Source organism: Triturus cristatus, chromosome 6, assembly GCF_964204655.1.
Source record: "Triturus cristatus chromosome 6, aTriCri1.1, whole genome shotgun sequence".
Lineage (NCBI taxonomy): Eukaryota > Metazoa > Chordata > Amphibia > Caudata > Salamandridae > Triturus > Triturus cristatus.
Window position 1 is genome coordinate 1,824,720,606 of NC_140589.1, and position 17,203 is coordinate 1,824,737,808.

Consider the following 17,203-nt stretch of genomic DNA (forward strand, 5'->3'; position numbering starts at 1 on the left):
TGAATTTAAGATAGCCTGGACTGGAGAGAACAGAAAGCCGCAATTGGAGTGTTCCGACCCTTAGAGTGTCTTCCGAATTTCGATACGCAAGGGAGGGAAGGATAAGTTACTTACCTGTAATCCTAGTTCTCTTCCAGGGGTATCCTCATCAAAGTCATAATCACCGAATATTCTGTTCTGGTATCTGAATCAAGACAATAGTGTCTCGTAAATGTATGTATAGATCTCCAAGTTGCTGCCTTGCAGATCTCAGAGATCGGCACATTGTTAAGAAAAGCAGTCATAGCTGCGCTTCCTCTAGTAGGAATGAGCCTTGGGCCTAGACCAAAGTGCCCTTTGTGCTAACTGATAAGCCAGTTTGATACACAACACTATCCACCTGGAGATGAAACGTTTGGAGGCTGAAAGCCTGTTCTGATTGGCCCATAATTAATGAACAGTTGATCAGATTTCCCAATTGTCTTAGACCTGTCCAAGTATAATTTAAAAACCCTTTTCAGGTCTAAAGAGTGAAGGGATCTCTCAGCTGGTGTAGAGGGCTTAGGAAAAAAGGTAGGTAGCAAGATGGACTGGTTGACATGAAAATCCGACACCACCTTCGGAAGGAAGGAGGGGTGGGTTCTCAAAACAACTCTATTGAGATTAAAGACTGTGTACGGTTCTCTTGAGCAGAGCTTTGGTCTCGCTCACCCCGAGAGCTGAAGTAATTGCCACCAAATAAGCTGCCTTCCAAGTTAGGTGCTGGAGGGTTGCTTTGTGGATAGGATCAAATGGAGGACCCATCAGCTTAGACAGAACCAAATTCATCTCCCAGGGAGATGAAGGAGGCCGAATCGGAGGAAAGACCTTCTTTAACCCCTGTAAGAAATCCTTCATTACCTGCAGCTGAAAGAAAGAAGGCTGAGAAGGGGACCGCCTGAATGCCGTAATGGCAGCCAGGTGCACTTTTATGGAAGAGAATGCTAGGCCTGCTTTAGCTAGATGAAGTGGGTAAGGTAAAATCACCTTCTCCTGCCACCTGGTAGGATGGTAATTATTTCACACACCACAAATCGAAACGCTTCCATTTACAAGCATAAGAGTGCGTTGTGGAAGGCCTTTTTGCTTCTTTTAAGATGGTCATGCAGTCCTGAGGGTGCCCTAAATTACCATATTGGAGGACCTCAGGAGCCATGCTGCCAAGTTCAGTGATGGAAGGTTGGGGTGGTGAATGCTTCCATTCATCTTGGGCAGCAGATTCAGTCTGCACGGCAGTCTCTTGTGTGGACATTCTGATAGATGTAGAAGGTCCGGGTACCACCACTGCCGTGGCCAGACCGGAGGGATCAGAATCATTCTCGCCTCGGAGTGGGAGAGCTTGGTAACAACCTTCAGGATGAGAGGAAGGGGAGGAAAAGCATATAAAAAGCTTCCTTACTAGTTGATCAAAAGGGCATTCTCTCTCGACCCTGCTCGATAGAACCATGAGGCGAAGTCGTGGTATTTTTTTTGGTTTGAGTCGTCCGCGAAAAGGTCGAAACTCTGACGACCCCATTCTCAGAAGATTGACGACTTTGTGGTTTAGAACCCAGTCCAGCTGGTCCTCGAAGTAACAGAGTTCGGCTCCCCGGCAGGTGTATTGCTGCAATTGTCAGATCCCTTGCCAGGAGCCAATGCCAGAGCGCATGGGCTTCCAGAGAGAGAGAGACCGCAATAGAGTCCCTCTCTGCTTGTTCAGATAGTACATGGTGGTCGTATTGTCTGTCTGAACTAGAATGGAGCTGGTCTGAATGGATGGGAGAAAAGCCTTGAGGGCTAAATGTACCGCTCGTAGCTCCAGCATGTTGATGTGGTACAACTGTTCTTTTTTCGACCATTGACCTGGAGGGACTCCATGTGTGCTCCCCAGCCCTGGAGGGAGGCATCTGTGATTAGCGATTGTGTCGGAGGAGGTTGATGGAACAGAACCCCCACCACCCGATTCTCCGGTTGCATCCACCAAGGAATTGATGCTCTGGCTGCTTTTGACAGATGTATCCTGTCGTCCCATCGAGCCGTTCGTTGATCCCACTTGTCCTCTAGATCCGGCTGTAAAGGATGCATCCTTAGCCTGGCACTGGGTACAAGAAAATCAGGATGCCATCGACCCTAGGAGAGATGCAACCTGACGGACCGAAGGAGAGTTGCTGCGCAGAATCAGTTTGCTTTTCAGAGTGATAGATGACAGTCTCTCCTCAGAAGGAAACACTTTTCCTACTGCGGAGTCTATTGTTGCGCCCAGATAGTGGATATTTTGTGTGGGATGCGGAGTCGATTTCTCAGTGTTGATGTGGAGACCCAGCCTGTGGCTCAGGGCTAGACATTGCTGATAGTGGGCCCTCACGCTCTGGGGAGAAGGACCTTTCAGAAGCCAGTCGTCGTAGAGCAGCTGCTACTACTGCCATGCACTTTGTAAACACTCTAGGAGCCAACTTCAACCTGAAGGGCAGTACCTTCAACAGATAATGGGTCGATCCCATCAGAAAACGCAGGAACTTTCTGTGATTTGGATTGACTGGGACGTGCTAGTATGCATCCTGCAGATCCAGCGAACACATCCAATCCACCTGTTGGAGATGGGGATATATTTGGTGGAGAGCCAACAAGCGAAACATCTTTTTCCTGATAGATTTGTTGAGGGCACGAAGATCTAGGATAGGTCTGTATTCTGATTTGACCTTTCTTCTTCACTAGGAAGTAACTTAAGTATAACCCTCGACCTCGCTGTGAAATAGGAACTTCCTTGATGGCCGATTTTTGCAGGCGGGTGGATACTATACTTCCTGCTGCAGTATCAGCATCTGGCGATGATTTTACTGGAGGGATCGAGGGAGGCCGATGCCGGGAATGTAGAGAGTACCCATTCCACAGCGTACTTAGCACCCTTTGGTCTCTCAGATGGTTGGCTATACTCCCCCCTCCCCCACTGGAGTGGGAAACTACGAAGAAGGAAGTGAGCATTCATTGCTTCGAAGGAGTTTTATTGCTGAGGCAGCAGATTGACGAGGGGCCCCTCTCCCTCTGGGAGCATGGCATCCCTGATTGTAGGATTTAGAGTGGCTCTGCGGATGTTGGTGCCTCAGCCACTGAGGGGTTTGAACACTCTGATGGAAGGGCTGCCGATTGTATGGTTTGTATCGGTGCCTTAACTCCTTTCTTTCAAGCCCTACTGCCTTTAAGGTATCTAGTTCTGTCTTAATTCCAGACATCATCTCTGTGTGAGTGCCAAACAAGGATGATACTGAGAACCGGAGGTTGAGAATCTGTGACTGAGCTTCAGGTTTTAGCGCAGTTAGACGGAGTTAGGATGATCTTCTAGCACAGATTCCGGGAACATAGGAGTGCGCAGACAGTGTCACTCCATCAGCTGCAGCGCTGATAACTTGATTTGCCACCAAGTTTCCTTCGTGCAATACCTCCTCAAAGTCTCAGCGGTCTTCTTTGGGCAGTTTTCTGTGAACCTTTGAAGAGAGTACCACATGAACCTATCGTAACACCCAAATAGCGGCGAGGCGCTGGAGACCTTCGACATGGAGGCCAACGTGCCGCAGACTTTCCTGCCACACGAGTCCTGCACTCTGCTTTCCTCATCAGGAGGAACGGTTGATGAGGATGCTACTGTGTGCGTCTTTTTCGCAGCCGCAACAGAGTAAGGAGGTGCATCGGATCTAGGAAATAATGGATCCTCTTCCGGAGGCTTGTACTTCAAGATCCTCCCTGGTGCGGTCTTGAGCGTTGCCGGTGTAAGAAATATTTCCATAACCAGCTGGAGGAGATCTGGCACCAAGGGTAGCAATGGTCTTGCTGCTGATCTTTGATGCAAAGTCTCAAAGATCACGGAGGATAAACTCGGAAGGGTAGGCATAACGATGTTCAGCTTCGCTGCCCCTCTGGCCAGGACGTCCTGAAAGGTACAGACGTCATCAACAGGGGAGATCCTAGGAGGACTGTCTGTATGGGTTGGAGAGTAGTCCCTCTTTGAAGATTGGTTAGAGGAAGGAGAACGAGTTTGTGAACTGCGCCTTCTCCGATGATCCAGAGATGTATACCTCCTCCTTGTAGAGGCTGCCGGAGTACGTGTATGATCTCGACCCCTCGATGGAGTGGTAGGAGAGAGATCTACTGCTTGTACCAGCTGGGCTAGTAGAGACCTGTATAGAGGACTTGAATAGTCCTGAGGTGCCTGTGCTGTTCCAGACTTCTGCCAGTGATGGAGGTAAATTCCACCTAGGAGGTGTACTGATGGAGTTCTCTGCCTCTCTTCCTGTGCAGGAGCCTCAGGGTGTGAGCGGGGGTGTACAGGTGAATGCACCGGACTGCTCAATGTTGATATAATCACCTCCGGTGACCTTGAGGCTGAGCAAGACGTGCGTCTCGAACTTGTGATGGGTCGACATCGACCGATGAGTGCCTCGACGTTGAACGTGGAGTTACAACGTCCTGAACCACCACTGGGGATTTTCCCCTCAATGTCAAGGAATGTGACGGAGCAATGCTCACTGGACGTGGTGACGGTTAAGACCAATGTCTCGACGCTAAGCGTTGCGTCCCTGATGTTGACCACCCTCCGGAGACAGATCTGTGCCTCGACGTCAATCATCGCCGGGTTGGTGACGACGGAGGTGTTTGTTTCAATGTCAAGAGTTCTTGAGTTGACGCAGACAAGAGTCCCCTTTCTTGTTGTTTAATGCCCATGAAGTGGTGCCGACTGAGTCTTGTACCTCGACGAACATCCAGTCAACGGAGATTTGTGCCACGACGTCAAGCGCCTGTGTGATGACGATGACGGATGCTTGTGTCTCGACGTCAACCGTCTATGGGAGGGTGAAGGAGTTTTCTGCCTCAACGTTGAACGCCCGAGAGAGGACGCAAACTGAGACCTGCTAGACGTTGAGTCGCCTTGTTGACGCCAACGGAGGGTTCGTTACCAACGTTGAAACGGTCTTCTTCGGTCTTGGAGTCAATTGATGCACCGGCAACTGCGGAGGTCTCGACGACATCGGTTTCTTCGCCGCTGGAAAATTCGATGTCTATCCCAACGCCGAAGGGGAACAAATTGGGATTTTACACCTCGACATCAATCTGGACCTCTTTCTTCTGTCTCACCAGAGACCTTCTTCCGGATGTAGATTTCTTCCTCTCAGAAAGTCCATAGAGACGTATTCTCTCTCTCTCTCCTTAAGAGTTCTTCTGGACAGCTTTTTGCAATGCTGTCAGGTCTCTGAGGAATGACAGTCAGGAACACAGAGGATGCACACAGAATGTGTCAGATCTGGCCTTCTTGCCACAGGAGGGGCAAGGGTCAAAAAGAGGGCATAATGACAGAAAATAAAACACTTTCTGCCAAAGAAATGGTTGTACCTCACTCTAAGACCAAAATGACGTCAAGTGAAAGGTTGAAAACCACATTAAATGTAGGAATATTTGACAAAAAGACTAAGTCAGAGCTGTGAATTCCAGGGTCCTGACTGAAGGAGCAGGGCAGAACAACTGACCTAACTGTCACCCCTGAGGCATGATGGGAAACTGGGGGTCATGACTTCCTCAAAGGCACAGTGCCAGTTTTTTGTGCTACAACTGCTTTAATTTTCTATGGTATTGGTATTCAATGCAGCCTGTAGGCTAACAACGCAGGCTCGTTTGCAGTTTGGTGTTAATTCTGCTCATTAAAAAGGAGTTCAAGTAATGCTGCTCTCCTGTGGTCTATATTCTATAGCATAGTTTGCAAAAATAGTTAATTATGGCATTGATTAGCCTCTTTTGTTCAAGGGGCGGCATTGATATGTGAAAAAATGATATATGTGTATGTATTTATATGTTTTCATATATATTTTATTATGTCCGAAGTCCCCGCATATGGGCAGGAATATTCAGTGCTTATGACTTGAGAAGGATCACCTAGAAGAGAAATGAGTTTGAAAATAATGACGAGGGTTAAGTGGATTATGAACCGAAAGGATCCTGAAAACTGTCTTGAACCGGAGCGCTGTGTAACATGTCCAAACCCGATGAAGGAAAGAAAGAAAGCTAACAACGGTGTTGATGTCCATGCACACTATTTCCGAGGGTGACTCGAAAAGACTTCATAGAAGGAAAACAACTTGCACACATCTGACCCAACACTTGATGGTAGGAGTATGCAAAGCATGTGTATCTACAGCCATCCATGCCTCGAACCTACTGTTTTCAAACGTAGTGGCAGCCTAAATAATTTTGTCAGTGCAATTGCACTCGAGGGGGGATTTGTAAGGATTATTTACAGTTTCATTAACTGTTTTTGCATGCAGTCTCTGTACACCTAGCAAGAAGAGAGCAACCACTGATCTGATATACACAGAACACATCTGATCCCTATCTATGGCATCAGGTGGTCTGAGATGACAGACGTGGAAAGCACCCATCCAGAGATGTCCACAATGACTGCCCGTATAGGAGCCTTGTCCATATATGTCAGGCTTCTCCCACCAGTAGATTGTGAATTACTGGTAAGCTCTCCAATATCTGTACGTAGCTCTCCTGTGTGCACCCAGCTTAAAAAATTTGAAGATTTTGCTTGGCTGAATTAATTATATATCCTTCAATTGAAAAGCGTGATTTGATGAGGAAAAATTGGATATTTTCAGCACTCAATCTGATGTTTGGAGAAAAATAGTTGTATTTCAAGCTGATACTTGAGTGATAAATCATGAGACACCGGGGAGAACTTGTACCCATTATTATCTTGTGGCTGATACTCTGAGGTAATCACATCTGGTAAGCTTGCAAGTGATGGTCACTAATATAATCTTGTTGATTGGGTCACTATTACAACACTATAATATTTGTAGCTCTGTACGATTTCCAATAAATATAAGAAGCTTTTATTACAGAAAAGTTTGGAGACCCCGGCCCTAGGTACATTGCCTAAATGGTATCTGTGCCAGGGAACCTTCAGATTTTCAAACTTTACAGTACAGATAGAGGAGCACAATACCTTGCTTTATATAAAAAAAACATTGCTAGGCTGGAGCTTTTGTTAAATATACTTTATTATGACTTGGCTGGCTGAGTTATTTATTTTAATTTTAAAAGAATGTACTAAAAATAAGCGCCAGCATATTAACAAATATTTTACAGTTTATAAATATCCCATTATAGTCCTTAACTAAGAATCGAAGAAATCCAGCATTGACAAAACAAATCCTTTAGCCTTCATGAGGTCGCTGACTAAATGCAATTATAAAAGCTGTTCATGAAGCACAGAGAACACAATGTGACAAAAAGAGAAAAAAGGCAATTTACCCAAGAAAGCGCTGTACGGGAATGGTTTTAAATTACACCTGATAAGGCACCCAAGTGCATTTGTGGAGACATACCCTGCTACTCCACAGGAATGTTTGTAGGAGCTTTGTCACGTGCCCTAAATAAGTCGTGCTTCAATAACACATGTAAGGACCAGAACTAGGTTCCTATTGCCTTTTTTCTTTTTTCTCTGGTGTGAACTCAAGCTCAAAACAGAAAGGAGAGACGGATGTAGCACTAAAGCATTAGATGCTAGAGTATGGATGAAGAAAAAGAATGAGTCTTAGTGCAGCATGGCCCATACAGGAACTATTTTACTGTGCATGTATTGAGGAGACTTAACAGTGTAGCAGCACACATGCACGCATGCATGTAGAAGACAAATCGGAGAATATCTGCCATCTTTGGAGTGGTCTGCATCACAAAGTTTAAAGTAAAGGTGGTATGTAGGGTCTATCGACCAAATAATTGCCCTGGAGTCCACAAAAGAGGCTGAGGAGAAGCACTGAGCTGGGCATTGTACAAGCAGCCATGGTTGTATGCTCTGGTTAGACGACAGTGTGGAACCTTGAGGAGTGGGCATCTAGTTAGGAGGCAGTGTGGAACTGAGGCCTGGGCATTAAACAGGCAGCCATGGTTATATGCTCTGGTTAGAAGGTACTGTGGCACCCCGAGGCGTGGGCATTATACAAGCAGCCATGGTAATATGCTTTGGTTAGGGGGCAGTGTGGAACAGTCAGGCGTGGACATTATACAAGCAGCCATGGTTATATGCACTGGTTAGAAGCCAGTGTGGAATCGTCCGGCTTAGGCATTATGCAAGCAGCCATGGTTATTATAAACTCTGGTTAGTGGGCAGTGTGGAACCATCTGCCGTTGGTATTATACATACAGCTATGGTGCATGTTCTGTGGAGACCACCCATGAGCCACAGAAACCAACACACAGCAATGGGTAGTTATAACTCCGCCATAGAGGCCTTGGGATCCCACCCAGTAGTGTCAGAGGGCATTATCAGCAAGTACTCTATCACTTGAGGAGAAGTCTACCCTTTCACCTCCTCCACAAAAAAAACAAGCATCGGCAAAGCCAAAAGGTCTCAGCAATGCCCGAGCTATTAATTAACTATTAGGATGTGGCGTTAACGGCCACAGCTGACGATTTTGGAACTGGGGAGCCAGGTTTAAGTCTCTGCGTTGTTCAACATCCTGTGATTCTAGGCAAATTAATCTCCTTGTGCTTACCAAACATGAATGTATCCTTGTGTAATGTAACTGGTGCTCATGTACAGCACTCAAATACCCTTGGGTCGAGTTTGCGTTATATTAAACTACAACAACAAAAAAGTTGGACTTGTCAATGTGAAAGTCTAAATCATGTTGTCTAGCAGCACATCACGCATGCATTTTAGTGGTATGTGTACAAGGGAGACTGCCTGAACACACAAGTACTCCTATGGAGTGCTTGAAAACAAAGAAAATCGCTCTGCCAACCGGGAGCACTGTAAGGAGACATGTATTTGGGTCCATGTGCTATGAGAGGGTCAAACACAAAAAGAGGGCATGACACCCACGTGCCACGATGAATGGCATCAAAGAAAATGAGCGACGCTGAAGTTTGATTGGTAGGAGATGGGCGGCATGTAAGCAAACGGATAGAACACAACACGTCTCTTCGAGACAGCGCATGCGCTATCTAGCTAAGAGCTACAAAACGCAATTGCAGATGATTAGGAATGATCCACTCATCTCGGAGACTTGTCCTTCACATTTTCTGCTGTTCTGAAATAAGGAAATTAATACAACATAGTTATTACGTAGAGTCCATGTTTCTGCTCTTTCATTTACTCTGTCAGTGTTTTCTCCAAATTGTCTCATTAATAGCGTCTGTCATAATGCGATTCTGCTTCCTTCTCGTAAATGTTGGCGCCATCCAGGTTTTAGCCCGGCACACACCCACTGCTTGGATAACTCTTAATTAGAACAATAATATGTATACTGGGCGCACAAATGAAGACCCCTGGGCTGCACTTTCGCACTGCATGCGGGGGGATCAAATTGGGAATCAAATCTGGATTGATACCAGATGAAAAGTAACTAGCCATTCAGTATCAGAGATATCTCTTCCAAAGAAGATGGGAAGTCTTTTTCGATGGAAGATATTTTATAACCAGAGGACCCTTGGAGTACCGAAGAATCCAAATCCTCTCCTAGAGTTAATGTTTTATGTTGTTTAGAATCAAACACAAGGAAGAGGAAACTGGAGCACCTAAAGGACAGAAAATCTAAGCACGCAGTCAGGTTGCAGTGTTTAAAACAGGATTTCCAGGATCCAGAACTGTGTGGAGATACTTCACCACTTAGAAGTATCAGAGACTCAAGGGGGGACCTTGGCGAAGTTTGGATGAAGCTTATTACAGAACGAGGTTTCAGAGTATCATTTGTCGCATTCTGGACTCTCTCGATCAAATACTATTAGTGCTAAACAAAAGTCTAGTTACACATCTATTTTTGTGGCTTTCTGTAGTGCCACTCAAAGGAGTGACACAGAAATAGTGGATTTTAAGTTGATGTTGTCAAACAATACCCAGGTTGTTTATATATTTTCTCATAGTACACATCGCCTAGCAATTAGGATTAGAGTTCTGTCTTTCTGTGTTCTGTTGTAAGAGAGCTGTACAAGTGTTGTGTGGTCAGAGGCTCTCAACTATGTGGTTTGTCTCTGCTGTGTTTGGTGGGCATGTAGTTCTGTTTAAGTGTACAGTGGCAGATTATACTAGCACATACCGTAGTCATCATATAGATAGCATTCCAAGCGGCATATCAGTGTTCTGTTGATATTCTGTCTTATATGTGCTGTTGCAAGTTGCATTTGATACAGTTTAGATCCATCTTAGAAGTGTGCTAGTGTCTATATACTGATATCGAACAATAAAGAGCATGTACTTACTGCTGGATACATTAGCGAAATACTGTATACCATGCACTGCTGATGTCTATTCAGACAGAGCTGAAAATATTTACATTACTAAATGAGGTGGAGGAGGGCTCAGCCATGGGCAGGAGTTCAAAGGGGATGGTGGACATGCTCCTATCCCCCCACGCAGGTACAAATTTAGGACAGGCCACTAAATGCTGCTTTCCACTCCTTAGTTTCTCCATGGCTAGCAGCTATGGATAACCACTACGGTGTACCCACAGTAAGATCCATTTTGTGGGACTGAAATTTCAGTAAAAGTTAATCATCATTAAAAGCTAGTTAGTTTGGCAGTCAAACTAGACCGTGAACCAGAAACTTAATGATCGAAATCCGCTATTTTGGCAATTTGTTCCTGGAGGGCGAGGTTGATATCCAAGGTGGGTCCAAGTAAACATGGCATTCTGTGAAATTGGGGTTCAAAGATATCAAGTTTCAAGCTGCTGAGCAAAGTTTGAACTGTGCTTGTTCTTGGCAAATAACAGGAACTCTGTCTTGGATGGGTTGAGCTTTAGTTAAGTGCTGGACATCCAGGCCTGGATAAGACGCAAGCAGTGGTTCAGGAGCTGGTTTCTAGAACAGAGGAAACTTTGAGGCACAATTGTGCATCAATGGCATATTAATGAATCTTGATGTTAATGTCTGAACAGAGCTCCAAGGGCCTCCATTTAGAGGGTGAAGACGACACCTGGTATGGAATTTTGGAGACTCAGCAGGTAATAGGGATCTTTTGGGGCCAGGAGGTGACCATGTACAAAAACTGGTGTAGATTGAAAAGGAAGGTGGTAACAGAGGGAAAGACATTGCAAGTGAACCCCATTCAAGATTTTAGGGTGTGGTACAAATTTGGATATTTAATACTCTTCCTTCCATAACCAGGGAATGTAACTGAGCATTACTCTCCTATTTCTCCTAATTTTAGTTTTTTCCAGAATCAATTAGATAAGTTTCCTGCAGCAATGCTTTTCCTGGCATGTGTCTTCAAAGGAATGAAAGCATCCCGTCTCTTGAAACGATTAAGGCCCACACATTCCATTAAGTCTTTCTTCGTCATTAAATAGGAATACTTAACGGCTCTGTGGAAAAACAGACATAGCACAGGCATAACACATATATGATGCTAAAAACATATGGGGACCTAGAACTGTTACACAATTTAACTTTACCAAACTCATAACTCTACCTCTGGATAAACGCCGCAAAATTGATGAATTACTTCCTTCAAGAAAGGGGCAGACAGAGACCCAAAGCAAATTTAAGATCTATCCCTACCTTCCTACACCCCGTAAGGACAAATATGGGCTCGGCCTATGATAGCAGATGTGCCACCTTCGATTTAACTTCGTCTTCAAGATGCAATAAGTGCATACAATGTAGGGGATGGGAGGCACCCAAACTCCCCATACATGCAGATTCCACCAGTTTCACCATCTCCTCAGTACTTCTTCATGGCGCTTCTGCTGCAGTTGTCCCATTCTCAGGGCCAGGCAGATTCACAGCCCCATCTAATCTGCCAAGCCACGGCCTGAGACCAAAAGGCATGGGGAGCCGAGAACACCAGTGCCAACTTCAAGATCACAGGAGCGACATGGACTTGCATCGAGGCTAGCTTGAAGCACAAGCGCACCTACTTCCCAGGTCTGGCCAAGGAGTCTGCAGTCTGTTGTCAACTGGGGAATTTATAGAGTAGGACACGTAACAGAGCACGGCTCAGGACATCCCCAGGGCATCCGCCAAAAGGGGGGTTGGAGGCCACCCTAGCACCAAATCATCATCATGGTCATTTGTAGAACGCATGGTTACACCCAACTGTGTGTCCCCGCGCCGAAACAAGACAAATGGGAGGAGAGCGGAACTTTGCAAGAGTGGACAGATTAAGAGAGGGACCTGAAAAGCCAGGTTTTCAGATCTTTGCGGGAGGCTTGTTCAGTACAGCAAGCCTTGAGGGAGAGCGGAAGAGAATTCCATATTTTTTACAGCTAGGTAGCTGAACGAGCGAGCGCCCACTCTAGCCCTGCAGACTCTGGGGACACTTGCCTGCAGGGTTCCACATGATCACAAAGTACGAGCAGGGCAGTAAGGAGTAATGAGCTCTCCAGTAGCTGGGTCCCTCGTTCCACCAAATTCTGTAGCAGAAACACATTGCCTTAAAAATAACTCTTTTCCACTGGAAGCCAATGTAAATTGGCCAGAGTTTTTGAGGCAGAGGATCTCTTGGGAAGCCCTAAAACTAGACGAGCTGCAGCATTCTGAATACGCTGGTCTCGTCAGGCTTCCTTTGTTGGCGCCTAAATAAAGGACATGTCCCGTAGTCCAAATGTGCTGTGACCAGAGCGTGCACAATGGGCTTTCTGGCAGGTATCGGCAGAAGCTCAATCAATTTTCTTAGCATTTTAAGAATGCCGAAGAACTTTCCAGCAACTAATCTGATCTGATGATTGAAGGAGAGATTTGAATCAAACCAAATCCCCATGATTTTTTATTGTATTTTTGGGCATGGGACCTGACCTAATGCATAGGGAGAAGGTTTCCAGTCCAGAAAGCTGAAAGAGGTCTGTTCCCCCGGCCTCCTCCTCTCTATTTCACTCATGGTGATACGGGAGCCATGTTGCGTTTACGGAGGCCCAAACAGCAATAACAATCCCTGCACCACAGGGCAAAACTGTTCCGGATGACATCGGAGGTGCCTTACACAGCTAGGGTACAGCTACTGTCACTTTCATCTGTAAAGACCCAGGATTGCAAAGTTTTCGTCTGGGGTGTTGGGATCTCTGGACGAATGATTGTTGCCGGCCATGCTGCCTGGCAAAGCCATCTAGGAATTATGCTTCATTAACAGTAAATAGGTGCAAGTCTATCATAGGAATTGGTGTGAAGGTGAACAATGGTCTTTACTTGGTTAATTCCATTGGCATTCTTCTTTTTCTACATTGCAAAGAGAATCATCTGTCGTTTCACAACTTTGTTGTTGTATCTTGTAAAGATAGAAAATATCTCAACCACAGATTAACGAAAGCTCTACTACAATGCTGAAATATATCCCTCCACCAAAACATAAGGAAGAGATCACATCCTAGAGACGGCCATGAAGCTGAAGTGATATATGCATTACATGTGAGAAGCAAGGCACAACTGGTTGTCAATAGCAGGAGATTTCAACGCGTCCAGGGTACTTGGTGAATATCATCGCACAGCAAAAAGACAATGGGAAATCACTGCCTAATCAACTTCAGAAAGTGCTCGTGTTGACAGTTAATGTTTCTAATAGTGGTCACACAATACAGTAGAGAAATAAATGAATGCATTAGAATCACATCAAAAACGAAAAGGGAGTGCTGTGCAATTTACCATGTACAGTTAATTGAAAAAATAAAGAATGTATGCCTCACCTGCTCTCCCTTTGCTTTTGGTACAATTCGCTTGTCCTCCATGTCACACTTGTTTCCTAGCAGCATTCTTTCTACGTCTTCATTAGCATGCTACAAAAAGTAGTAAAGTATTTACTTTAAGGAAAACAAATCAATTTAATGTTCTTCAGAAATTTTTTACAATTGTATTCAAATTCAATTCTGATTCTCCAAACATTGTTGCCCACACAAGCTTGATGTAACAGGAATCTCTCAAAGTTTGTCTTTCAACCGAAGCACCCCATGTGGTCAGTACCCACAACAGCCACTAACAAATCTTGGTTACTTTTCCTTAGAGGCTGAAGTAGGAGCAAATAATCATTCCATTGAAGACCTCATTGTATCAGACCCCACACAGCTAATTCTGAAGCATGCCTGACCCCAAAGTTGGTCAATAATTAACCAGCGCTATCAGTTGCACTTTTAACAAGATTTGCAAATAAAACATTTGTGATAAGGAAGAAAAAAATTACTTTCCAGTAAAAAATACTTTTGAGCTTGAAGAATTCTTGATTCACATGCTGTATATTATTGCAGCTAGAGGTTGAGCCCAGAAACAATGGTTTCTAAAACCACTTTCTTTCAGATATCAAACATACAAGAAGTCTTGCTGACTCACTATAAAGTCTGGTGTAAGCCTTCAATTCCACAGTATGTAGACACCCTCTTCAGATACATTTTATGTTCCTTGGTGTTTGTTAGCCTCTTTACTTTTCATCAACTCTCCAACCTTCCTTAGGAAGGTGGGAGGGTCAAAAGTGAATCTAGAAGAGCTTCAAACGCCATACTATTGTTACAGGTATGTAAACTGTCTCTTCTGGATTTATATGCTCTGCATAATTACATCTCAATTTTAATTTTATGTGGCGCAGGAGGGTGAAATGCAGGTAGCTGTACGTGTTTTAGCACATCTACTCCACTTGGGACTCTTCGAGTGTACATATATACAGTGTTTGGTGAAGGTATGTTCAGTTGACTATGTTGTTGCCATACACGTATCCATTAAATAAGCATTCATAATTAATGCAAGTATAGCCCCTTTTTACTCGTATAAAGCGCCCTTGGCCTTCTTTCTACAGCATAGCACAGCTGTATGCCTGTACTATACATCTCGCTACTGATCCCTTAGAAATGGGGATCGTTTGCCATGTGTAGAGTATGCAACAAAGAACTGATCTGTGTTCTTATTGGTTTAGTCTTTTGTATGTACTACATTATTGCTCCCATGCACTGATGTTTGAAGCACACTTTTGGCCGGTCTCTTACTGGGGAAAGAATGTAGGTAGATCAACAAACTGAGTGACATGGGCAGCTTTGGAGCGAATTGTGAGTTGTTCTCTTCACCACGTTGTCCTAGAGTATTTGAAGAAATGGTTCCTTAACAGATAGGATTGCTGTGAGGAATACAGTCTTAAATGAGATGATTTTGTCAGTGGTCAAAGGGCTGCCTCATCAGTTCTAGTAGCACTATGTTGAGTTTTTAGCTTGTAATAAAATAGACCAGGTGAGTGTCTCATGGTGCAGGTGGGGGGGGGGGGGGGGGGGGGGGATATCTTTATACTTACATTTTCAGCATAGCAAAAGGGTTCTTGCCTGTACAGCCCATAGAGTGTGCCACAATAGCAGACAGGTGGTCTCCTGGAGAAGCATATGAAAGCTTAGAATTTCTCAAATACATTAGAAATGTTAAGCCTTCCTGAATTTGCTTGAGTGCGCCGCACAAAGCCAATTTTCCAGTGTAGCACCTACAAATAGTTAGCCTTCTCACTTCTGATCACCTCCATGCACTCTCTAGGTACATCCAAGCAAGCACTTTCTATGTCCTCAGTAGCAATGCTGCTGGAGGACAAACCTTTCACTGCTGCATTGTTAGCATATCTGGCATCCTTGCAATAGTTATTCTGTCTAGAGGTATTCCCATTAGTGAATGTCTTCGTGAAGACTTGTTAACGGTATGGAAGGAAAGCATAATGCCATTGTGCTTACTATCTTCATGACAGTGCCTATGAAGCGGACATGCAGTTGAGGCAAATGTTCCAATCTATAGCAAAAGCTATTGCTTTCACCAAATCCAGCTTCGGCACAGAAACACTTCATGCAGACATGGGGTGGGGGGGCTCGACGGGGCGATGTCCAGTGAGATTTTCTTAAATTGACTGAATATTCCTGTGAGATCGTATGTGCGGCTTAATTTAGATATGACACTGCTGGAACAAGTTACTCTTTAAGCATGGGAACATATATCATTTGGCATCTTAAGTGTGCTGCAAACATTGCCAAGGATTTTATAAACACTCATGAAGATTACTTTATTCAGAAAGGCCCAACTCTTACTCATTCCTCTACCTCTATATGATTGCTTGTTCCTTCCTGCTACCACTGTGCAGCCCCTTTTTTATGAGTAGACTGTGCCCGGGAGAGAGGGGAGTATGAAGTATTCTTTTGAGCTTGAGGTAACAAGTTTGTGTACATTTGACAATCCATTTGGCAATGCCAACTTTGGAAATGACCTGTCCCTTATGAGGTTTGGTAATTGAGACAAATAACTCGCCTGACTTGCAGAAAGGTTTAGTCCTATTTATGTAATTAATGTGACTTTTTAACATAAATTACACAATGCCTTTTCAGCCACAGAATCGGGCTGTGGAAAGATAGCTGGCACTTCAATAGCTTTACTGAGATGGAAAGGTGATTCCACTTTAGGAAGGAATTTAGGGTAAGTTCTAAGAATCACTATCCTTGTGGACCCATATAAGGGGTTCTTGGATGGTAAGGGTTTGTAGCTCACTAAGGGAGGTAATGGCTACTTTCAGTGAAAGGAATTTAAAGGGACACGAGTACAAAGGTTCAAATGGTGGTCCCATAACTGTGGTAAGGACAATATTGAGGATCTAGACAGAGGCTGAGGGTGACTCCAGAGGCTATTACCCTATTTAGACCCTCCGTAAATGTTTTAGCCACTGGTATCATGTACAGAAAGGTGTGTGGTCTGTTCTGCATGTAAGAAGCAAATGCGGTTAGATCAAGACTGATAAATGTGTAAGTCAGCCCAGAATTTTATAGGTGGAGAAGTAATCATCTCTTGTATTGTAAGATTTTAGGGGTCAGATTTATTTGTGATGTAGTAATGGACATATCTTTTTCACTTTGATGCACATCAAGCTAGAGTTGCAGGATACCTAGCCTCCTTAAGGATGGATATACATTCTAGTGGTAGGTGCAGGTATCCAAACTATGACCTCAGGTGCAATATTGAGCTGTGCTGGATCTCTGGGTCTGACCGGTCCGTGTCTCTTTGTGAGAAAAATCTGGTATTAGGGGAAAACCTGGGGGACTGGTGAAGTTTATAGTAGGGTTAAGCACAAGGATTGCATGGCCCAGGTTAGAGACACTAAAATGAGGATTAGAGACATTTGGCCAACCTTCTGCATGGCAAATGGAAGCAGTGGGAGAGGTGGAAAAGCGTAGGTAAAAATCCCTGACCAAACCATCCATAGAGCATTCTCTTTGGAATGGGGAAT

The 17,203-nt window shown here is 44.5% G+C and overlaps 1 protein-coding gene across 1 annotated transcript in view; it reads right to left on the bottom strand.

Annotated features, from left to right (window-relative positions):
- Positions 1–17,203, bottom strand: part of RAB10 (RAB10, member RAS oncogene family) — a 270,755-nt gene that overhangs the window by 56,338 nt on the left and 197,214 nt on the right. The window contains exon 4 of the mRNA XM_085613201.1: positions 13,665–13,754. Coding sequence (XP_085469327.1) covers positions 13,665–13,754 — 90 coding nt within the window. The remainder of the gene's footprint in view (positions 1–13,664; positions 13,755–17,203) is intronic.